The sequence below is a fragment of the Psammomys obesus genome, unplaced genomic scaffold (genome assembly GCF_907164565.1).
Source record: "Psammomys obesus unplaced genomic scaffold, mPsaObe1.curated_primary_1811, whole genome shotgun sequence".
Classification (NCBI taxonomy): Eukaryota; Metazoa; Chordata; class Mammalia; order Rodentia; family Muridae; genus Psammomys; species Psammomys obesus.
In genome coordinates this window covers 9,639,365-9,664,418 of record NW_026594428.1, presented here as the reverse complement: position 1 = coordinate 9,664,418, position 25,054 = coordinate 9,639,365, and the positions used below count along the sequence as shown (strand labels likewise).

General features: G+C 37.5%; 1 protein-coding gene across 4 annotated transcripts in view; it reads right to left on the bottom strand.

Moving 5' to 3' along the window:
* The window catches only part of Cdh18 (cadherin 18), a 618,087-nt gene that overhangs the window by 279,746 nt on the left and 313,287 nt on the right, over positions 1-25,054 (bottom strand). For all 4 annotated transcript variants that reach the window (XM_055618993.1, XM_055618992.1, XM_055618994.1 and 1 more), the window contains exon 3: positions 15,505-15,799. In XM_055618993.1, coding sequence (XP_055474968.1) covers positions 15,505-15,799 — 295 coding nt within the window. The remainder of the gene's footprint in view (positions 1-15,504; positions 15,800-25,054) is intronic.

The window sequence follows — 25,054 nt, the reverse complement described above, 5'->3', positions numbered from 1 at the left end:
CCTGTAGCTCCCTTCCTCCTCCCCTCCCAATTTCACCTTCCATCCTTCTTCCCCACCTGTGCCCCTCCCAGAGTCCACTGATAAGGGAGGTCCTCCTCCCTTTCCCTCTGATCCTAGTCTATCAGATCTCATCAGGAGTGGATGCATTGTCTTCTTCTGTGGCCTGATAAGGCTGCTCCTCCTTCAGGGGGAGGTGATCAAAGAGCAAGCCAATCAGTTCATGTCAGAGACAGTCCCTGTTCCCATTACTATGGAACCCACTTGGACACTGAACTGCCATAGGCTACCTTTGTGCAGGGGTTCCAGGCCATCTCTATGAGTGGTCCTTGCTGGAGTATCAGTCTCAGAAAAGACCCTTGTGCCCAGATTTTTTGGTTCTGCTGCTCTCCTTGTGGAGCTCATGTCCTCTCCAGAGCTTACTATCTCCTGCTTCTTTCATAAGATTCCCTGCACTCTGCACTGGCTATGAGTCTCAGCATCTGCCTCGATACCCTGCAGGGTAGAGCCTTTCAGAGGCCCTCTGGGGTATGCTCCCGTCCTGTTCCCTGTTTTCTCTCTTCTCCTATGTCCAACCTCTTTGCCTTTCTGAATAGGGATTGAGCATCTTTTATTGTAATAGCCAGAAGCTGAAAACAGCCCAGATGCTCCTCAGATGAGGAATGGATACAGAAATGTATACATGTACAGAATGTAATATTACTCAGAAATAAAAAACAAAGAAATTCAATTTGCAGGTAAATGGTGGGAACTGGAAACGATCATCTTGAGTGAGGTATCCCAAAAGCAGAAAGACACACAGGGCATATACTCACTCTTAAGTGTACATTAGCCATACAATATAGGATACTAAAATCTGTACACCTAAGGAAGCTAATCAAGGACTCTGTCTAAAATGCTTTGCTAACTTTTTCAAAAGGATTTCCCACACTATGAATATTTTTAAATAAGGATAAGTCAGAAAATATTTTCCTAAACAAGAGATACATTATCAGAAAAAATAAAAAATAAAAGAGAATTACACTGTTGTTATGACTAAGCAGGTCTTCTAAAGTCCAGTTTTACTGTGGACGAAGATGATGTTAAATTTAAAAACCACTAAATTTCAGTGAAGAATAAAATGATTTTAATATGAAAACTAAACCCTGGGCTAGATATAGGTTCCACAGGAATGAGTTCTTATTAAACAAGAATAAAAACCAGAGTTCCTGGCACCCATGCAACGGCTGGTCAGGGCTACCTACACACATGTAACTGACACTACTGTTTATGGGGTAGAGACAGGAGGAATTCTGAGGCTTGCAGGATTCCTCAGGTCCAAGTTCAGCGAGAGATCCTTTAACAAATATTAAAACAAATAGTGTCAGAGCAGACACCCAGCATTCTCCTCTGGTCTGCCTGCACACATGCAGGAGTGTTTGCACAGCATACACATAGACACACACATAACTAACACACTCACTCACTTTAAAAAAAATTTAAAAAGAAAATTAAATGTATCCAAGAGTTTGTCTGATAAATAAACATTGAGTAAATATTTCAAATGTCATTAAATTAATATGTATCTTGTCTTTGATTATTGTATTCCAATTTTTTTATTTTAAAATTATTTAGTTAGTTATTCACTTTACATCTCATCCATAGGCCCCTCCCTCCTCTCCTCCTAGCCCATACCCTGTGTCCCCCTCTTATTGCCCTATCTCCCCTCTGCTGACGCTCAGAAAAGGGCAGATCACCTATGTTCCCCCCATACCTGCCCCAGCACATCCAGTCTCATAATGACTGTGTATTTCCTTTTTCACAGAGTCCTGAAAGGAAGCTATGACAGGGTGAAATAATTGAAAAGCATGCAACAGAGATCATGTCAGACATAGATCCCTATCCCTTTTCTAGAGGACTCATATGGAGGCTAAGCTGCCCATTGTGTATATATGTGTAGAGGGTCTAGGTTTAGTCCACATATGGTCCTTGGTTGTTTTAAGCCTCTCTTGGCACAGGTTAGTTGGGACTGTTGGTCTTCTTGTGGAGCTCCTGTCCTGTCTTTGTTTTTCTATGGTCCCCCCAACTCTTCTGCAAGGCTCACTATTCTCCACCCAATGTTAGTCTAAGCTTCTGTTAGTCCTAGCTGTTAGTCTAAGCTTCTGATTCATTCTGTTTCTTGGAGGAGCCCCTTAGAGGACAGCCATGCTAGGCTCCTGTCTGCAAACCCAGTAGAGTATCATCAATAGAGTCAGGGGTTGTCTCTCTCACGGAGTGGGTCTCAGGATGGACTAGGCATTGGTTGCACATTCTCTCAGTCACTGCTCTATCTCAGTTGCTGCATAGCCTGTAGGGAGGATAAATCCTGTATGGAAGTTTTTATAGGTTGGTTGGTGTCCCCCTCTCTTCACCAGGAGTCCTACTCTCTTATTGTTATTTGTGTTTCAATTTCCTGCAAAGAAGTGTGTACATATGACAATAATATGTTAATCACACATAAAAATGCTATATACTGGTTTAATTTGAATAAATGATGGACCAGAAAATGCAGAAAAAAGTTATTTGTTATAGTCAGGTGTTTTCTATTATGCACTGTTCACTTTATTCAAGAATTCTAAGATTTGTCTATATCTAAACAGGCAAAAGAAAAAGCACGAATTCAGCTATACCTTACAGTTCAAGCCACTGTTTCACTTAACCTTTTGGTGAGAGTGAGAGGCTAGCTTGAATTATTTTTCCTCCTTTAATTTAGAAGTAAAATATCGAACAATGAATGCATGGGTTAAATTTTAAATATACCATTACCTAGTTCAGTTTACCACAAAATTTAGACATATATCCAAACAATGTGTTGCACATGGTAGAAGTATTTATTTATAGAAAATTCTTTTTTCAAAATTGAAGTATTTGTGGAAAGGGTGGCCATGTCTTTACAGAACCAGTACTGAGAGAATGTTTTGCTTCCAGTGAGACGGTTCCAAAAGCTAAAATGGAGTAGTTGTAATACTCCTGGGTTTCTTTTTCAAATATTTCTGGGCTTGGCCTTTTCTTTCTGTCGGTAACATCCTTCAATGTAAACATTTTAAAATTAAAAATGTCTTTGCTGCTTCTCTCAAAGGCTCTGGAAATACTGCCCCATGAGCACAAGTGAAAAGAACCCACTCCTACCCCTCCTATTTGTGCCAAAAATGGGAATTATTGTTCACGCAGAAGCTGAGACCTCAAACAAGACAACAAAGTCAAATAGCAATATTCACAAGTGATGCTTCAGTTTTAACTTTGAGAAAATACAAGCACATTGCTTGTGATCACACAGAATATCATTCTGAAGCCAATATTATTTATAGTTCCGTAAATAGAAATGAATATTGCTTTGGGCCAATTTTTTGTTTTTATTTTATTTATTTTTTTTAATATGAAATATCAAGTAGGATGATGTGCTTTAAAACTTGATCCTTTAATGCTTTTTCTGCATTAGGTGTGCAACCTTTGGAAAAAGATAAAAGGTTTGTTGGGCAAAGTGTGTCAGTAATGTCCAGCCTTTAGAATGATATCAAACACAGATCCCAAAGAGGCCAGCTCTATATTCCTGAATGTGAACATAGTGTGGTCAGCTTCCTTTCTGGACTAGAAAAGATCAACTTTCCTTTGCATAAAGAATTGTATCTCCTCAAACGCTGAACCAAAAGAAATTATTTTTTAAGTTTCTTGTAGGATATGTATTTGATCACAGAAAAATGTAACAAACTCAGTCACTAATTCTTGAGTTGCATTTCCTACAAGATGAAAGTTAATATTTTTTTTAATTTTTAAAAATTGTTTATTAATTATACTTTATTCACTTTGTATCCCCCCATAAGTCCCTCCCTCCTCCCCTCCTAGTCCCACCCTCCCTCCCCATTCTTCATGCATGCCCCTCCCCAAGTCCACTGATAGGGGAGGTCCTCTTCTCCTTCCTTCTGATCTTAGTCTATCAGATCACATCAGGAGTGGTTGCATTGTCATCTTTTGTGGCCTGGTAAGGCTGCTCCCCCCTCAGGGGGAGGTGATCAAAACGCAGGCCAATCAGTTCATGTCAGAGACAGTCCCTGTTCCCATTACTATCAAAACAGATGCTGAGACTTATGGCCACTGTTGGGCAGAGTGCATGGAATCTTATGTAAGAAGTGGGAAATCGTAAGAGCTGGAGAGGACAAGAACTCCACAAGGAGAGCAACAGAACAAGATAATTTGAACACAGGGAACTTCCCAGAGACTCATACTCCAACCAAGGACTATTCATGGAGATAACCTAGAACCCCTGCACAGATGTAGCCCATTGCAGTTCAGTGTCCAAGTGGGTTACATGGTAATGGGAAAGCTAATATTTAAGAAAATTTATCAGAAAATGGAAACGAGACAAAGTAAGATAATTTGAAATTTTATTTTCCTTTTTTTTTTTTCAATGAATGAATGGCTCTTCAGATCCACAGTGTAAATCCTCAACTACAAACCAATTACCATGGGAACTGTAATACACGCCTCAGGTTACTAAAATCATATCCATATCATCCCCATGTCTCCAGGGTGAATATTTGAAAATGGCTGCTTTAATCCTGGCAGGTGTCCAAAGTGATGCTCCCAGGATGTTTGGGCAAATCTAAATCAAGGTTCCTATAAGCAGTGCAGTAAAGACAGCACAGCTGCTGACTACTGTTGCTGTGCAACAAGATACACACAGAAAGAGGCCCTGGGCTCTTAGGACTGGGGGGGAAACATGAAGAGGAATTTCAAACAGGAAGAGGACGAAGGGCATTTTATTACATCACCCAGAGCAAGGAACACCGGGTTATTTAAGGATTATAAATAAAATAGTTTTCTCAATACCTGAAAGCATTTCAGTCTTCTATAAAACGTGAAGTTGATAAATGATAGATTCATGATTCCTTACATTGTATATAATATCCTCATGATCTCTAGTTATATAATCTGTTCTAAAAATTAAACATCTTAATTATTTAAGAAACACTCATCTTGTAATAATCTTAATATCACTTAAGTAACGCTTTTTATTATCATTTTCATTTCACAGGTACCATATTTTCACCTACCTCTAACCAAAAAAAAAAAAAAATAGGTTGTATTCTATGCAATGAGGACTCTTCATTTGGACTGTGGTAAACTACAACACTAAATTTATATCAAATTTTAGTGTCAGTTGTAAAATGATTACACAGTTTGTACAAATATAAAAATAATTTCTAACACCATAAAAACTTTACCTCTTAGTTATTAAAAAGGAAAAAAAAAAACTTTAACTCAGTGGTTGGCTCTTTGATCACCTTCCCCTGAAGGGGGAGCAGCCTTATCAGGACACAGAGGAAGACAATACAGCCAGTCCTGATGAGACCTGATAGGCTAGGGTCAGATGGAAGAACATCCCTTACCAGTGGACTTGGAGAGGGACATGGGAGGAGATAAGGGAGGTAGAGTAGGATTAGCAGTGAATGAGGAAGGAGGCTATGGCAGGGAAATTAAGTGAATAAACTGTAGTTAACATTAAAAATTAATATTAAAAATATAATAGAAGGTATAAAGATCATTGTTGCCATGATTCTGCTCAGGTTAGAGGCTGTCCTCCAGAGGTTCATGTGCTGGAAGTTTGGTCCCCAATGCAGTGATGGTAAGACATGAGCGGATTTTCAGGAAATGATGTGTAGAGGGATGACATTAAGTCACTGGGGGAGCCATTGTCTTTAAGGACTAAGCTGGCTCTTGTGGGACTGTAGTTATTTTCCAGAGGCTTGATGTTTAAAAATAAGCCCCTTCCCCATTCCCACAAACTTTCCAACAGTGTACTGCCATCCACATGTAGTGATGAGCAGAAACGTCATATCTGAGACAAAAATTATTTTCTACATTCAACGTCAACATGGTAAGGTCTTCCCTTTACCTGTTACTCAAGATCAGGTACATATTGTGACAAGAGAAATGGTCTGAGATTGTGACAAGCACCAGCAAAATGATAAGTTGCGATAATGAACAACAACAAAAAATCCAAAAATTTGAATTGATACAATTTATATGCTTCTTCTGGTCTGAACTTCAGTAGAGCTAAAGCATATTTTTTTCAAATATTTCACCCCAATGAAACTTACTAAATATGTATAGATATAAATAGACACTTAGCAGATGTATATGTATATTTATTCAACTGTATGGCTATCGCTAGACTTATATACTACAAATAATCTAAATAGAGATTATAAAGCAAAATTTCCCTAAAATTTGTGAGTTGTTAGTCTCAGCTACTCAAACAAGGACTCTTCTGTCTATATCCAAGACAAGTGTGTTTGTATCATATTCTATATACATGTTAATATAATGATATTTTAATACCAAATTTTCATGTAGAATATCTTTGGTCATGAACTATATGACTTGATCATTCTAGTACTGTGGAATTTACATTGTATCAAATTACAAATTAGATAATATATTCTTTATTCATGCTTCTATAGTTTGTATTTAACATCAATTATTATCTACTTGAAGTGAAATGTCTACTTATTTTAACCCTGTTTCTAACTGACAGGCCCTAGGTATTGAGAATAATCCATTGTGAGAGTGTCTATAATCTACAAATTGTGCTTCCTTTCCAATTCTTTATAATAAGACTAGGCATAAGGGTGGGTGAGGCAACTCCAGTTGGAAGAAAAGGGTCCTAAGAACAGGAGAAACTCTCACTATTAGGTGTCTTGCTAGCATTTTTTAAACAAATATTTATGCACTTTTTAATGAAAATGATTTTCTTCCAAACAAGAAAAAAAAGTACTTTTCAGAAGCAATTACTCTCATTCTTTCGTGTGTGTGTGTGTGAGAGAGAGAGAGAGAGAGAATGAGAGAGAGAGAGAGAGTGTGTGTGTGTGTTTTCTCTTTCAGATATTTTCTGTGCATGGCTATGAATATTCTAAAACACAAACACATTCTGTAGTATAAATTAAGGATTGTTTCATATGTAGTTTGGAAAATTGTTATCTATGCATATATGTGTATTATGTTTCATATTTTCACATGGTATATAATGTTTCAATGGCTATCAATGCAAATATTGTTATATCTGTATGAGAGTAGTTAAAGAATAGCCCCATAAAAGGTTGAATATTTCAGTTAACAAGTAATAAATACACTGAAAATCATATCAGAACCTAGTGATTTATAAGCCAATTAAATATATTTTAAATAGAAGTTAGACAGGGCATATCTAGTATGACAGAATATTGCTGTTACTAAAAACCAAGATTATTGATCAGAAATCTAAATATTACATAAAGACTATCTCCTTATTAGTCATTGGTCAAGAAACCACATTGCATTCAATAAAAACATCATAGGTTCTTTTCATTCCTCTTGGCTACCCATCAGAACTAAATTATAAGACTCTGTTACTTAAGACAGCACATACCTTCATAAGATGCAGAGAAATTAAGCTTTCACTGTTATGCAAAATCTTTTTTTAAAAGACACTAACAGTTTTAATCAGATGAGAAGTACTTTTTATTTGTTTATTTATTTATTTATATTAATTTATTTGCTTCTGTCTCCTCTGTAGCCCTTTTGCCTTGTATCCCCCTATTTCCACACATGCTCCCTCTTCTCCCCCTATGCCTCTTCCCTAGTCCTCTGATAGGGTAGGACCTCCTCCTCTTCTATCTGACCCTAGCTTATCAGGTCTCATCAAGGCTGGCTGCATCATCTTCCTCTGTAGCCTGGCAAGGCTGTACCTCCCAGGGAGATGTGATCAAAGAGCCAGCCAGTGAGTTCATGTCAGAGACAGCCCCTGCACCTCTTACTAGGGAACCCACTTAGAAACTGAGCAGCCTATGGGCTTCCTCTGCACAGGGGTTCTAGGTCCCCTCCATGCATGATCCTTGGTTGGACCTTGTATCAGTCTCTGCAGGCTCCCTGGGCCCAGGTTTTTGGCACTGTTTTCTCCTTGTGGAGTTCCTGACCCCTCCAGGTATTTCCATCTCCCTCTTCTTCCATACAGATTCTGGCACTCTGCCCAAAGTTTGGCTATGAGTCTCAGGATCTGCCCCGATACCCTTGTGGGTAGAGTCTTTCAGAGGTCTTCTGTGGAAGGCTCCTGTCCTGTTCCTTGTCTTCTCCTACTTACAATGCTTATCTTGTTTGCCCTTCTGAATGAGGTTTCAGCCTCTTCCATAGGGTCCTCCTTGCTGTTTAGCTTCTTTAGTACTACAGATTTTAGTATGTTTGTCCTATATCGGATAGCTAATAGCCACTTATCAGTGAGTATATACCATATGTGTCTTTCTGCTTCTGGGTTACCTCACTCAGGATGATCTTTTCTAGTTCCCACCATTTGCCTGCAAATTTCATGATTTCCTTGTTTTTAATTGCTGAGTAATATTCCATTGTGTAAATGTACCCCACTTTCTGTGTCCATTCCTCCATTGAGGGAATCTGGATTTTGGTTATTACAAATAAAGCTGTCATAACATGGCAGACTGATGTCCTTATTTAATGGTGGGGCATCGTTTGAGTTTATGCTTAGGAGTGGTATAGCTGGTTCTTGAGGTACAGAGAGCTGATATCCAGAATATGTTAAGAACCAAAGAAATTAAATACCAACAAATCAACTAATCCAATTTAAAAATGGGACACAGAATTAAACAGAAAATTCTCAATGGAGGAATATCAAATGGCAGAGAAATACTTTTAAAAAATGGTCAATGTCTTTAGTCATTCTATAAATGCAAATCAAATAACTCTAAGATTCTACCTCTCAGCCATCAGAATAGCTAAGATCAAAAACTCAAGGGATGGTACATGCTGGAGAGATTATGGAGATTGGGGAACACTCCTCCATTGCAGATGTGTATGTAAGCTTGTACAACAGTTTGGAAATAAATCTGGCACTTTCTCAGGCAATTAGGAATAGTGTTCCCTCAAGATGAGAACTATTAGCACTACCATAGTAACTTGTCAGACAAAATACACTCACTAACTCAGTAATGGCACGACTGTTACAGGAATAACCCACCACCCTCCAATGAGAAATAAATTCCACTCTGTGGGAGGATATTAATGCGTCATACTTGCAAATTTCTATGGCTAACAGTGCATTAGGTCCTAATGTGAATGTACTATTATTATGTAGTTAAATGCACATGGATCCAAATGTCATTAAAAGATGTATATTTATGTCTCTAGATAAGTGTTACTCAGATTTAATGGCTAAATCTTCTCTTTGAAATCAAAATTTCATGCCTTCTGTGATTGCAGAGAATAAGTAATGATTTACTTTTCCCCTGAATAACCATTTGAGGATAAGAGATATGAACCAGTGGCCCTGTAGGCATGATTTTGCTTCATGGATCTAGGTAATTTACTCTTCATTGTAGAGAGAATGAACACATTCTCAGTACTCAAAATCTACTCCTTGCTTCATGCATTATGATTCCTTTCTCCATAATAAGAGCTGGAGAGCACAGGAACTCCACAAGGAGAGCAACAGAACAAGAAAATTTGAACACAGGGAACTTCCCAGAGACTCATACCCCAACCAAGGACTATTCATGGAGATAACCTAGAACCCTGACAATGCAGCCACTTCTGATGAGAACTGATAGACTAAGATCAGAAAGAAGGAGAGGAGGACCTCCCCTATCAATGGACTTGGGGAAGGGCATGCATGCAGAAAGGGAGGAGGGTGGGACCAGGAGGGGAGAAGGGAGGGGCTTATGGGGGGATACAAAATGAATAAAGTGTAATTAATAAAAGTTAAATAAAAAATTTAAAAAAAGAAAGTGACTTTGCTATTTATTGAACTTTCCATTGTCTTTCAATATTATTAGAATGTACTACCTGTAAATGCAATTCTTTTATTATAACATTTTAAATTGCAAAATAATATTTTATAACTTCCTTGAGAATTACATGCACAGTATTTTGATCTATAACCCAAATCTCTCCTCCTAGCTCAGTTTATATATCTTAATGTGGTTAATTTTTTTTTCAAAATCATGTTCCCTTATGACTGCATAAGTATTAAATATGAGAATTTTCTTTCTTCCTCCTGTATCCCTGGGTTAAATTTATCTTTTAACAGTAGAAAACTCTTTCTCCCAAATATGTGGTAAGTGAGTGGGATGTAATAATAGTCAGTAAATTCTGTTTACTGAGTCAAAAAGTTAACTATATTTTCTTAAAGTCAGTGCTACATCTTTTGTTTTGTATTGCTACTCTTGGAATTTTTTCAAAAGAATTGCTATACAAATCAGTTTATTCACTTTTTACATATATTTTTAAAATAGGAATAAAACTTAAAGATATTCCTTACTTTGAAAGTTTTTTTCATGTATTTCCTAATAATTGTGTTATTTTAAATAAATAATGTCATTTTATATTTCATTTTTATCCTCAGTAAACCAAGAATACCCATCATATTGACACTGTGATGATGATTATGACAAATACATGACATTATTGTAAATATCTGAGATTGCTGACACTTAGCAAGTGTTTAACAAGTGTTCTTTGTAGTTGTTGGTTAAATCATTTCCATTGTTGCTATGGTAACCTATATTCAGACTGGCAAATTTTTACACAATTTGTGATGAAGAATTCTAGATATTTTTTCAGAGCAAAAAGCCTACATTCAAAAGAGCACATCTCATTAATAGATTAATTAGAACTTATGTGGATACAAATAATTTTGATCACAAGTATAACCCGAATATTTGAAATAAGCTGTTATCTGCATTCAAGAAAAAAGAAAATGGAAATATCAAAGCAAATTATCTGAAATCATAATTAATCTGTATGTCAGTAGAAGAAAAAGGAAGTGATAATTTCATATTTCCACAACAAATCAAGATTCTTTTTTTTCTATTTTTTTATTATATTTTGTGGACTAGGGAAGAGCATAAGACAAATCAAGATTCTTAAAAGAGAGCAGCATCACTACTTCCAGTCAGAAGTGAGAATCCTTATGCCCATTCCACTTCGCTCTGTCCTTCCTCTCACTCTTCCACAAGATTCCCTGAGCTTGACCTAATATTTGGCTGTGGATCTCTGTTTCTGTCAGCTGCTGGATGAAGATTCTTCAGAAGACGGTTATGCTAGGGCGCGTCTGAAAACATAGCAGAGTATCACTAATAGTGACAGGGTTCGGCTCTCTCCCAGGGTGTGAGTCTCAAGCTGGGCTAGTAATAGGTTTGCTATTCCCTCAAACTCTGCTCCATCTATTTCCCTGCACTTCTCATAGGCAAGACAAATTTTGGGTTGAAGGTTTTATGGGTGGTTCACTAGACGTTCCACAAGGTGACTTCAGACTCCATATCCACTGCTGTAAGGAGTCTTAGCTAGGGTCACCACCTTGGCCTTGGAGGAGCCTACCCTGTCCCAGAGATGCCCACCCATAACCTACTCTGATTTCTGTCCTCTCTTCCAGTCTTCACCCCACCCCCTCACCTCCACCCCAGATCTCTAGATACCTGATCACCACCCCCAATACCCTCTCCACCTCTTCTGCTGCCCAGTTCCTTCCCTCCATTTGCTTCAGATGTCCACTTTATTTCCTATTATGTGTGAGATTCAGGATCTTCTTTAATGCCGTCCTTGGCTTCTTTGAATCAGTAATTATATCATAGTTATATGTATTATACGGCTAAAATCCACTTATAAATGAGTTTATACCAGGATTATCTTTCTGGGTCTGAGTTACCTCAGGAAGAATTTTTTGTTGTTGTTGTTCTAGTTCCATCCATGCATGAAAATTGCATAATGTCTTTGTTTTTAATTACTGAGGACCATTCGACTGTGTAAAGGTACCATATTTTCTTTATCTACTCTTTGGTTGAGGGACATTTAAGTTGTTTCTGATTTCTAGCTATTTATTACCAACAAAGCTTCTATGAACATGGTTGAGAATGTGTCCTTGTGGTATGGTGAAGAATCTTTTAGGTGAATGCCCGGGAGTGGTATAACAGGCAAATGAGTGGCATGTGTTTGTAATCCCGACAGTAGATAAGCATCAAGAGGCACATCCCTGGGACTTGCTCTACAGCAACATTGGCATAACCCGCAAGCACCATGGTAATGAAAGACCTGAACTCAAGGTAACATTTGAATGTTTCTATAGTAACCCTAAAAGAGAGCTTTCCAGTGGTTAGAAAACTAGCAAAGTGTGTCAGAAATGAAGAAGGATGACATTTGTTTATAGAGAAGGGTACCCATCTGTGAAGTGTCAAGTACTGAGACACAGCTTGCAAAGATTTCTGGCTCAAATCAGCAGAGTTCTTGTTACTCAGAAATACAGAACATTCCTCAAGTTGCTCTGCATCAGGTTTCATTCCCTGTAATCTTTTACAATGCAACAGACAAACTTTCCTTTTCTAAAAATAATCAGTAGTTTAGATTTTGAGAGCCACATAGCTTTCCTCCCAACTGTTCAACTCTACTTAATGTTTAAATTATCACAGACATTTTTTTCACGTGAATGATTGACTGTGTCTCAAAAACCCATGAGCTGCAAAATCAGTAAGCAGGGAGGCTATTCTCACATTCTTTGATTTTCCCTTTTCAGCAGTAAACTCACATTTTATTTCTTCAATTTGTTGTATTGACCTACATTTTTAAGTTACACAAATACACACACACACACACACACACACACACACACACACACAAACACTTTCACATCAGCCTCCATATAGTCAATGTGAATTGACCATAACAATCTGAATTGTTATGGTGATTTTACACACAGAGACACACACAGATAAACACATTTGAAACATTAGTGAGTTCATTCCTTATCCAAAAAACAATAATAAAGGTTAATTTGTAATATTTGACATATGGCCTCTAATAAATTACTGTCGTAAAATATTATTGTCTAGAACCACACTACTATGGAGCCAGCATTTATCTGTCTTGTTTTGCTACTTTTGAAAATTAAAGTTTTATCCTATAGCCACATTCTTGTCATTCTGAGCACTTGAAAAATACTGGGTATTCCTTGGTCTTTTAAATTTTAAGAAATGTCTTAGAAATATTTTTATTTCTCAAATTTTGAACCCACAGTCTTCACAATAATTTCACATTGTTTTGTGGACTTTACTTAAGAGTACCCAGGATCCTTTTCTTTACTCAAAAGTACCACCTTGCAGGTGAGTTTCATCAAACACATGCACATACATGTCTTTCTCAGGGTTCATCATTGTTATTTTATGCCAACTATATACTGATTTGACTCAGATCTCAGTTCTCTTTCAGCCATTTTTCCTTTTTTCTATTTTTATTAATTTATTATTACAATTTATTCACTTTGTATCCTAGCGGTAGCTCCCTCATTTCCTTACAGTCCCACCCTCCCTCTCTCATCTCCTCCCATGTCCCTCCCCTAGTCAACTGATAAGGGAGGACCTCTTCCTCTTCCATCTGACCCTAGCCTATCAGGTCTCATCAGGACTGGCTGCATTGTCTTTATCTGTGCTAGGCAAGTTTGTCCCTCCCTGCCCCAGAAGGAGGTGATCAGCCATTTTCAATTTCTCATTTTTCTCCATCAGCCATTAAAGTTTTGTTTTTATATTCAGGCTTTCGAAACTTTGCCAATATTTGCCTAAGCTCAGTGTACCAATGTTTCGCTCAAAACCAGAGTCTCCTTGAAGGTTGTAAATCTTTTTATCTGAAATGAAAAAAAAAATTTTTTTTCTCTTCCCTTATCATTTTCTTTTCTTTTTTCTTCTTTGTTATTGGGAATATACCTTGTTTCCATGACCCTTCTAAAGAATATGTTTTCTACACGTTGCTTATTCTTTAGAACTTGTTATGTTCTCTTATACCAGGATGGCAATCAAGCCTAATTAGTAAATATTTATTATTTTAGGACATATGTGGGGTTTTGTTGTAATTTACTTTTTAATAGAAAACACAACCCTACTCCCCGAATCTCTCTGCTGTGTTACCTAAGCACATCCAGTGTTCTTATAACTGTTTAGTGGAAACTGCCTTTGACTGATGACAATTCTTCCTATTTCAATGTCCCTAGAGTTATCTCAATATGTCGACGGTGGTTTCATGTTTGCTCTTATCCTCTACCACACACTGGCAGCCTACCAACAGATTTCTTACAATTGATGCTGTAGTAAGGCATGCCACATTCATAAAATAGAAGGGACTGAGGCATTGTGATATTGGCCTGTGTGCCCTTGGCAGGGCATGGGGAATTATTTTCAAGTTTTTGCTCACTGAGACTTACCTTTTTTTTTTTTCTTTTATTGTCCTTAGAGACCAATAAAGATGAACATATTCTGAGCATCTGCCAAGAATTGCTAAGGTTTGTCCCTGAATTTTGGTGCAGAGGGAAAAGGTTGGAAAATTGTTTTCCCCCCAGAGGCTCTGGCTGAGAACATCTTGCTCTTAATTTCCACCTGTTCTCTACCAGCTAAAGAGCTACCTGGCTCCAGTTCTCTCAGGAGTTCTAAAATGGCATGCAATCCTAAAAGGGAACAGAAGTGCTCATCTTCCAGTACAAAAGCCTTCTGCAAACATTCACAGGCTTACCTTATCAGTGACTATAGTACCTAATTCAGAATACGATTTTCATATATATTTAAATGAAACCTAAAAATCATCACTCAAAAAATGTGTCCTGAAGACAAGTGGAGTCTCACAAAGCAAAAAATTAATGTGACTGTTTAACTTCATTTTAATTGCTTTCAGGAAATTGATCTATGCAGTGAAAAAAAAAAATAACAGAGATAGAGACCAACCACAAAAATCAGTGAGTAGAGAAAGTTCCTTACAAATTAAAAAAACTTGAGAACTGAATCAAGATATTTTAATTACAATAGAATCATGCACTGAGGTGAATCTTGGATTAATTCCTTGCTAATTTCCTAAAATTCAGAAGCATGTGTGCTTTATGCTGTCTGCACATTGAAAATGAGTAACATGGTTTTGTATTTTTATGAGTAACATGGTTTTGTATTTTTTGAAATATATATGCAAATGCTTAGCATATGAATATATTTATTGGTTAATAAAGCAACAACACCCAATACTAATGTTATTATGATTAATAAGGGCTGTGGGAATATAGAGGAAGTCGGAAGAAGTTCTAGATGGCATACATTCTATCTTCAAGGCAGTTCCTACTGAATGTATTGGAATTTTATGTTACTCAATATGAAAGAAAATGTACATATTCAATATTAATTCCAATTAAGTAAGAATTACACATGTCATCCAATTTATGATTTTTTAGCTTGAACTGTCCAAACTATGATCTATGCATCCACGTTCAGAAATTTATATCAATAAAGAATATAACATTCAGTAATGGATAAGTCTTTATGCTTTCTAACATTTTAGAAGTTAAATATTCTAACATTTTAGAAGTTTCTTAAATCCTCCCCCCAAAAAATAAACGTATCCATTTAGAAACTGTTTTTTCAAAGATAACTTTTCTGTTACCAATTATGTGAATTAATTTCTGTACTATAAAAATAATTTTCTTACCCATATCTGACATTTCAGGAACAGTAACAATATATGGTCCATCTGTGAACTTTGGAGCATTGTCATTGATATCTTGCACTTTGATGATGAACTCAGACTCAGGTTCAAGGGGCTTGTTGGTCCGTCTGTCAATGGCTTGGGCATGAAGCACATAGTGAGTCTTCTGCTCTCTGTCCAGGCTTTTGGTGGAGTGGATGTCACCCGTGGTGTCATCAATGATGAAGATAGTCCCAGCACCTTCTCCAGTGAGGATGTACTTGACAGACCCATCACCTTTGTCAGAGTTGGAGTGTAACTGAAAAATACACATAGAGGAGCTCAGCATTGCTTACATTCTGATGGCATATGTTCTCTGAACAATGACTTGAAGAGATTAGGAATTTTAGTTGTTTTCTATACTGTGAGCTTCCTGTTACAGCAACCATTTCCTTTCTTACAGTTTTCTCTAGTTGGTGTTAAGTGGACATTTCAACTTTATTTCTCTGAGATTCAGTAACTATTTTAAAGAAACTGATAAACTGTGGTTTTTGTTTTAATATTTTTAATAATCACATCTTTGTTTCTTCCAAATCAACGTTACACTATATAATATGAAGGAATCAATATTATACTATGTAATAAAATGGAAAAGATATTTCTACTACATCACTATTGCTTCCCATGCTTGGGGAAATACTCTTTTCATAAGGAATTATTATGAAAATTAACTGACATTGTTTTAACATTAAATCTTGAAAAACTGAGATGAAACAGATGTTAAAAATTAATTATCGATTTTTCAAAAGACCAGATTTGTCACCAAGGTGCTAACTTTATAAGTTTTAGAGTATAAACTATAATATCATTTAACATAAATGTTTCAAGCTACAAATTATACTTTGTGTCTGAAATCTTAGAAGATAGTTTAAAAGTAAATTATAGAAAAATGGCAAAATATAAGGAAAAGTGGGATTTTTCTGGGTAGATGATAGCAACCCAAATGTATTTAGTATCATGTCAATGATAATTTCTGTTCTCTTTTTCATAAACATAAAACATGTAACATATATACACCTAATGGAAAATACTTAGCTAGAATCAGCACGCAAAATAACTACAAAAATTTTTATGTTGGTATCCTTTAACTTCTGAAAGATTAGCAAACTATAGAAACACATAGTTTTCATGAATTCTTATTGATATAGTGAGTGTGTTCTAGAACAAACCTGCAGAGAGAATTGTGTGGAGACAATTGTGTGCATGCATGGAACTGTACTTATTTTTTTCTGCCGATCTCCTGACAAATCAACTACCTAGAACAAAATGTTTATCATTTATGAAAGGGACACTGGAAATCATTGACATAGCAACACATTTAAACCATTTTCCATCTTTGCAACAATTCGTGCCTAACACATAGCAAAAAATCAAAGTAGTTGTTCAAAGGTTTCTAAAAATTTTTCTAGAACATTTGTTGCTGAAATAATAAAATGAGAGACAGTGTGGTAAATATTTTGTTTTAAAAATACAATTTAATAATATTGATAATTATGACTTACATACTTGTCACAAAATGTTTTTGCTATTATAGAACTAATTTCAGAAAGTCATGGCCATGATTAAAACAGAGAAATCTTCAGGATATATTCAGAATCACCTGTATACTCAGGGAAATTACTGTGAAATTTATTTTTGAATTTAATGCACATGCTTTATTTAAAAAATAAAATAAAACACACATGTGCAAGAATCACAAGTATTAAAGTTATCAGTATAAATCATATATGCAGTTTTCTGCTGTATTTTGTACAAATTTTTTAAATTAGTAAGAGAAAGTAAAAATGTCAGTGATTTTATGAGTTTGAGTTTTCAGGCATGAATCAGGTACAATAATCATATTTTTACAACTACTAACCCACTCAATATGTATTTCCCAGAAGTTATGATTAATTTTATTCCGGTTTATGAATGATGATTAGAAATATTTATAAAATTACTAATAGTTACACCAAAATATTAAAAAATATACTAGGATTTTTGCTTCAGTTGTTTATAATACTTAGTTTTAGTATTAATGGAGGTGATTATTTCATTAATGAAGTTTACTCCTTGCAAACTTGATTGAATCATGAAACCATCATTTCCAAATGGCAATTATGAAAACTATTACATTAGCATTTAGTCAATTGATTAATAATTTATATAATTGTATGATAACTGTTTCTGAAGGAGCAAAGTGATCCACTCGGTATTTCCCTTCCTTGTTCCATCCTTTCTGTTTTTATTTCTGATTGCCAAACTCACTCTGCAATAAAGTTTGAGCCTAAGATAACTATAATCATTGTACTGTGGATTTTTCTTTAATAAGAGATTTATAAGTACTCAGATGGTTCACAGGATGTGTATCAGGATTTAGGAAGCAAGAGCTGACAAAAAGAGGAATGTATGAGAGTATTAGTACTAAGAGAATGAAAAGGAGGCACATATTGGTGGGGGTTGATTTGAAGGACGAAACGTAAAACAGACAGGAAGTTTTGAAAGTGGAATGTCAACAAAAATCTTTTATTTTGCATGTGGAGTTCACAATCAGATATTAATTAAAAACAATTAAGGATAGAAAATGATGGACATGGGGAGGGGCATGCATGCAGAAAGGAGGGGGGAGGGTGGGACCAGGAGAGGAGGAGAGAGGGGCTTACGGGGGGATACAAAATGAATAAAGTGTAATTAATAAAAGTTAAATTAAAAAAATATTCAAAATATAGGTAGAACTCTGTCTTAATAGCTACTAAAAATGTTATCCATTTACATGCAATTTTAAAACTAAATTACATAATATTATTTGGAAAATATAGGTAATTAGCTCTAGTTATGCTGACATATTTCTCTGATAAAAATCTCTTGACACCATAGTGACTGAACTTTTGCTAGACCCTGCAGCTAAGTTAAAAACATGCCTTTCGAGTATTGTAGTGTATCTCATATCCATTGTGTGTTCAGCCTGATAAGGTTTAATATATCTTTAAGAAAGAAGAAAAAAAAAACACATTACAACCAAACTTGTTTATGCTTGGATTTCCCATGCAATTATCTTTCACAACTTAAGCTAAAACCTTAATCTCAGAGGTGGGGCAAGATGGCGGCACCAGGAGGACTCTCATTCTGAGCAGCAGCACAGCAGGATTGGCACAGTGACCAGCAATCATAACTTGCAGCCATAAAACACAAGTGATTGTGTTTCACATGTGAGAGGATACCCCACGGTGGGAGATTCAATCAGCTTTAACTCACCCAGCTAAACCGCTGAAGAGATCCTGGTTCCACCAGGCGCTTGGTCGCCAGCCCAGGGCTACACACCAGCGTGATCTGGTCACTGTCTCAGACTGAACTGTGGGCCCAGAACATCACAGACTGGATTTTCCAGTCGAGAGATAACCCCACGGAGCAGGAAAAGATTGGGACCAACCTTACGTCACCCAGACATCTCCCGGGAAAAGACTGGGGTTTTGCGGGTGCCCCAGGAGCCAGCCAGGAGCCAGAGCCAGGGACCCAGGTGCCTGCATGGAGCCCTGCCTGCGTTCCTGATTCCCTCAGATAGAACTGTGGGCACCAGTGCAACAGGGCACCAGGGCACCAGAGACTGCGTTTCACTGTCAGGTGCAAACCCACAGGGAGGGAAACGGCTGGTCTGATCTCAGAGCACTCAGCCCCCACCCGAAAGGGTCTCAGGAAAATTATCCAGTTTAGGCAGACGCCCATGCTCCCAAAGGCCAGAAAGGCGGAGCCACGGGAGGGCATCTGTGCCTGTGGGTTCTACTCGCCACCCCAGACAGAACGGCAGTCCCCAAAGCAAAGACTGGGTGTCTCTGGCAGGAGGAAACCCCCAGCGGGGGGATCATCAGGTCTAATGCTCAGGACACCCAGCACCAAAAGACTTTCTGGATTCACGCAGACTCTAGGCTCTAGCTTTCTAATGCAAGCAGGAGCGCTGTGCTCAGCCGCCATTATTGAGTTCCTCTAAGGCACTGGGACACACAGCTGCATCCTCAGACCTACAAAAGCCAGAGAGCCATTACAGCAGCCCTCAGATACTGTGCCAAGGGTAAACCAGTTATCCTTAGCTAGACTGACAAAAATGTGGGAATCCCTGGTACTTCAAGAGGGCTGCGCCAACAGCGTCTGGACCAGAGCAGTGCCTACAACCACCATCCCAGACAGGGACACACAGCTTCTGGTCCAGAGTGAGGCACCCAGCCTCCAGATCAGAGCGGCGCCCTCAGGCGCCAACTCAACCTAGGTGCACATTCTCCAGACCCAGAGCGGAGCAATCAGCCTCTGGCCCAGAGACTTGCTGGTCGCACCTCTCAGTTTCCCAGACAGAACTGTGTGCCCCAGGATAACAGACTGAGTTTCCCTGTTGGGAGAAAACCCCACAGCTAGGGAATCAACCGGTTCTTCAAGAGGACTGTACCTGGAAAACTGTAACAGCAGCAACTCACTAAATTTATAATGAGAAACCCAGCAGTGGGGCAGCTGTCTTGAGAAATTCTATGGGTAAGAGGAGATCTCCCCTGCCTAACAAAGACCACAGCTACTACTCAGGGCTATAAACCTGAGGTGAGCAGTGACAATTCCTGAGAAACACTGGCCATACAGTGACCATAACCAAAAAGCAGAGGAGGACTCCTTCAGGAAAAATCATCTTCTGGCCAAGGGGATGCTCGCTACCTCAGGACTCCAGGAAGCACAGAAACTAACACCCAACACCGAAATCAGCCCAATGGGTAGAGTTCAGCATAAAAGCTCAACCAACAAAAGACAGAGCAATATGGCATCTCCAGAACCCAGCCATCCAGGGTCGAACAGCCCTGGACAACGCAGCATAATAGAAAATCAAGAAGATGACCTTACATCTATCTATGCTGATGAAGAGGGTAGTAGAGGAAACAGATGAAATACGTAAAGAAATAGAGGAAGATAAAACCAAACAGATCATGGCTATCCATAAAGAAATGGAGGAAGTTAAAGACAAGCAGGTTATGGCCATCAGTAAAGAAATACAGGAAGATGCAGCCAAGCAGCTTGCAGCCTTCAGAGAAGAAATAATTAAATCACTGAAAGAAATAAAAGGAACAGAGTTGAAGGAACTAAAAGAAAAAGAGGAAAATACAAGCAGACAGGTGAAGGAAGTAAACAAAACTACTCCAGACCTGAAGATAGAACAGGAAAAATTAAAGAAAACACAAATGGAGGAAATAATGGAGAGGAAGAATTTAGGGAAGGAAACAGGAACTACAGAGGTAAGCATACCTAACAGAATACAAGAAATGGAAGAAAGAATCTCAGGTGTAGAAGATACAATGGAAGAAATCGATATATTTGTCAAAGAAAATGTTAAATCCAAAACATTCCTGACAGAGACCATCCAAGAAATCAAAGACAATATGAAAAGACAAAACCTAAGAATAATAGGTATAGAGGAAAAAGAAGATTCCCTTCTCCAAGGCCCAGAAAATATTTTCAACAAAATCATTGAAGAAAATTTTCCCAAGTTAAGGGAGAAGCCAATAAGAATACATGAGGCCTACAGAACAACCAACAAATTTGACCAGAAAAGAAAATCCTCCCGCCACATAATAATCAAAACAGTAAGTATACAGAACAAAGAAAAAAATAATAAAAGTTGCAAGGGAAAAAGGCCAAGTAACATATAATGGCAAACCCATTAGAATCACACATGACTTTTCAACAGAAAATATGATAGGCAGAAGGGCCTGGACTGATATCATGCAGACCCTAAGAGAACACAGATAACAGCCCAGGCTACTATACCCTGCAAAACTCTCAGTCCTCATAGACGGAGAAAACAAGATATTCAATGACAAAAACAAATTTCAACAATGCCTACACACAAATCCAGCATTACAGAAGACACTGGAAGGGAAAATACAACCCAAGAAAATTAGCTTCTGTCAAGAAAACACAGGAAATAATTAACCTTACTACAGCAAAACAAAAAGCAACCAAGCACACAACCTTATGAACACAGCCAACATCAATATCAAAGGATCTAACAGCCACTGGTCATTAATGTCTCTCAACATCAATGGACTCAACTCTCCAGTAAAAAGACACAGATTAACAGAATGGATACGTAAACAAAACCCAGGAATCTGTTGCATACAAGAAACACACCTACGGCACAAAGATAGACATTACCTGAGGGTAAAAGGTTGGAAGACGACTTTCCAAGCAAATGGACCCAAGAAACAAGCAGGAGTAGCCATTCTAATATCTGATAAAATAGACTTTCAACCAAAATTAATAAAGAGAGATGGAGAAGGACACTTCATACTCATCAAGGGAAAATTCCACCAAGAAGACATCACAATCCTGAACATCTATGCCCCAAATACAAGAGCACCCACATTTGTAAAAGAAACATTGATAAAATTTAAACCTCATATAGATCCCCACACATTAATAGTGGAAAACTTCAACACCCTACTCTCAACAAAGGACAGGTCAACAAACCAGAAATTAAACAAACATTATCTCTGACAGAGGTCATGAATCAAATGGACCTCACAGACATTTACAGAACTTTACACTCAAACACAAAAAAAATTTACCTTCTTCTCATCACCTCATGAAACCTTCTCCAAAATAGACCATATAATTGGACACAAAGCAAGCCTCAACTGATACAAGAAGATTGAAATAATCCCTTTTATCTTGTCTTATCACCATGGAATAAAGTTGGACTTCAACAACAACAGAAATAGCAAAAAGCCTACACACACATGGAAACTGAACAACTTGTTACTAAATGACAGCTGGGTCAGGGAAGAAATAAAGAAAGAAATTAAAGTCTTCCTAGAACTCAATGAAAATGAAGACACAACATACCCAAACTTGTGGGACACAATGAAAGCAGTGCTAAGAGGAAAGTTCATAGCACTAAGTGCCTTCAAGAAGAAATTCGAGACAGCTCATTCAAGCAACTTAATGGCCCACTTAAAAATCCTAGAAAAAGAAGCAGACACACCAAAAAGGAGTAGAAGGCTGGAAATAATCAAACTCAGGGCTGAAATCAATCAATTAGAAACAAATAAAACAATGCAAAGAATCAATGAAACCAAGAGCTGGTTCTTTGAGAAAATCAACAATATCGACAAACACTTAGCCAAGTTAACTAAAAGGCAGAAAGAAAACCACCCAAATCAACAAAATCAGAAATGAAAAAAGAGACATAACTACAGACACTGAGGAAATTCAAACAATCATTAGGACTTACTTCAAAAGTCTATATGCCACAAATTTTGAAAATCTAAATGAAATGGAAAATTTTCTTGATCGATTTGATTTAAAAAGCTGAATCAGGACGAGGTAAATCAATTAAATAGTCCTATATCCCCCAAAGAAATAGAAGCAGTCATCAAAAGTCTCCTGTCCAAAAAAAGCCCAGGACAGATGGCTTCAGCGCAGAACTCTATCAGACCTTCAAAGAAGAGCTAACTCCAATTCTCTTCAAACTACTCCACAAAATAGAAACAGAAGGAACATTACCAAACTCATTCTATGAAGCCACAGTCGCCTTGGTCCCTAAACCTCACAAAGACTCAACAAAGAAAAAGAATTCCAGGCCAATCTCCCCTATGAACATTGATGCAAAAATACTTAACAAAATACTTGCACACCTAATACAAGAACACATCAAAGATATTATCCACTATGACCAAGTAGGCTTCATCCCATGTATGCAGGGGTGGTTCGATATACTGAAATCCATCAACCTGATCCACCATATTAACAAACTGAAATAAAAAAACCACATGATAATCTTCCTAGATGCTGAAAAAGCATTTGACAAAATCCAACATCCATTCATGTTTAAAGTACTGGAGAGATCAGGGATACAAGGCACATATCTAAGCATAGTAAAGGCGATATACAGCAAGCCTATAGCCAACATCAAACTGAACGGAGAGAAACTTAAAGCAATCCCACTGAAATCAGGGACAAGACAAGGCTGCCCACTCTCTCCATATCTCTTCAACATAGTGCTGGAAGTCCTTGCTAGAGCAATAAGACAGTTGAAGGAGATCAAGGGGATACAGATGGGAAAGGAAGAAGTCAAATTATCACTATTTGCAGATGATATGATAGTATACGTGAGTGACCCCAAAAACTCTACCAGGGAACTCCTACAGCTGATAAACACCTTTAGCAAAGTGGCTGGATACAAAATTAACTCAAAAAAATCAGTAGCACTCGTGTATACAAAAGACAAAAGGGCTGAGAAAGAAATTAGAGAAACAACATCCTTCACAATAGCCACAAATGACATAAAGTATCTTGGTGTAACCCAAACCAAGCAAGTCAAAGATTTGTATGAAAAAAATTTCAAGTCTCTGAAGAAAGAATTAGAAGAAGATATGAGAAGATGGAAAGATCTCCCATGCTCATGGCTTGGCAGGATTAACATAGTAAAAATGGCCATCATACCAAAAGCAATCTGCAGATTTAATGCAATTCCCATCAAATTGCCAACACAATTCTTTACAGACCTGGAAAGAAAAATTCTCAACTTTGTATGGAATAACAAGAAACCGAGAATTGCTAAAACAATCCTCTACAATAAAAGATCTTCTGGAGGTATCTCCATCCTTGATCTCAAGCTGTACTATAGAGCAACAGTTATAAAAACTGCATGGTACTGGCATAGAAACAGAATGGTGTATCAATGGAACCAAACAGAAGACCCAGAAATAAACCCACACAATTATGGACACCTGATTTTTGACAAGGATGCCAAAACCATACAATGAAAAAAAGATAGCATCTTCAACAAATGGTGCTGGTCCAACTGGATGTTAACATGTAGAAAAATGAAAATAGACCCATACTTATCACCCTGCACAAAACTGAAGTCCAAGTGGATCAAAGACCTGAACATAAAACCAGACACATTAAATCGGCTAGAAAAAAAAGTGGGGAATACCCTAGAACTCATTGGTACAGGAGAAAACTTCCTGAACAGAACACCAACAGCACAGGCTCTAAGATCAACAATCAATAAATGGGACCTCATGAAATTGAAAAGCTTCTGTAAAGCAAAGGACACCGTCATCAAAACAAAGCAACTGCCTGCAGATTGGGAAAAAATTATCACCAACCCTTTATCTGACAAAGGACTCATATCCAGTATATATAAAGAACTAAAGAAGCTGAAAAGCAGCAAACCAAGTAATCCATTTAAAAAATGGGGAACAGAGCTAAACAGAGAACTTTATGTAGAGGAATATCGAATGGCAGAGAAACACTTAAAGAAATGCTCAACCTCATTAGCCATTAGGGAAATGCAAATAAAAACAACCCTTAGATTTCAACTTACACCCATCTGAATGGCCAAGATGAAAAACTCAAGTGACCACACATGCTGGAGAGGTTGTGGAGAAAGGGGAACCCTTCTCCACTGCTGGTGGGAATGTAAACTTGTACAATCAGTCTGGAAATCAATCTGGCGATTTCTCAGACAACTAAGAAGAGTGCTTCCTTAAGATCCAGT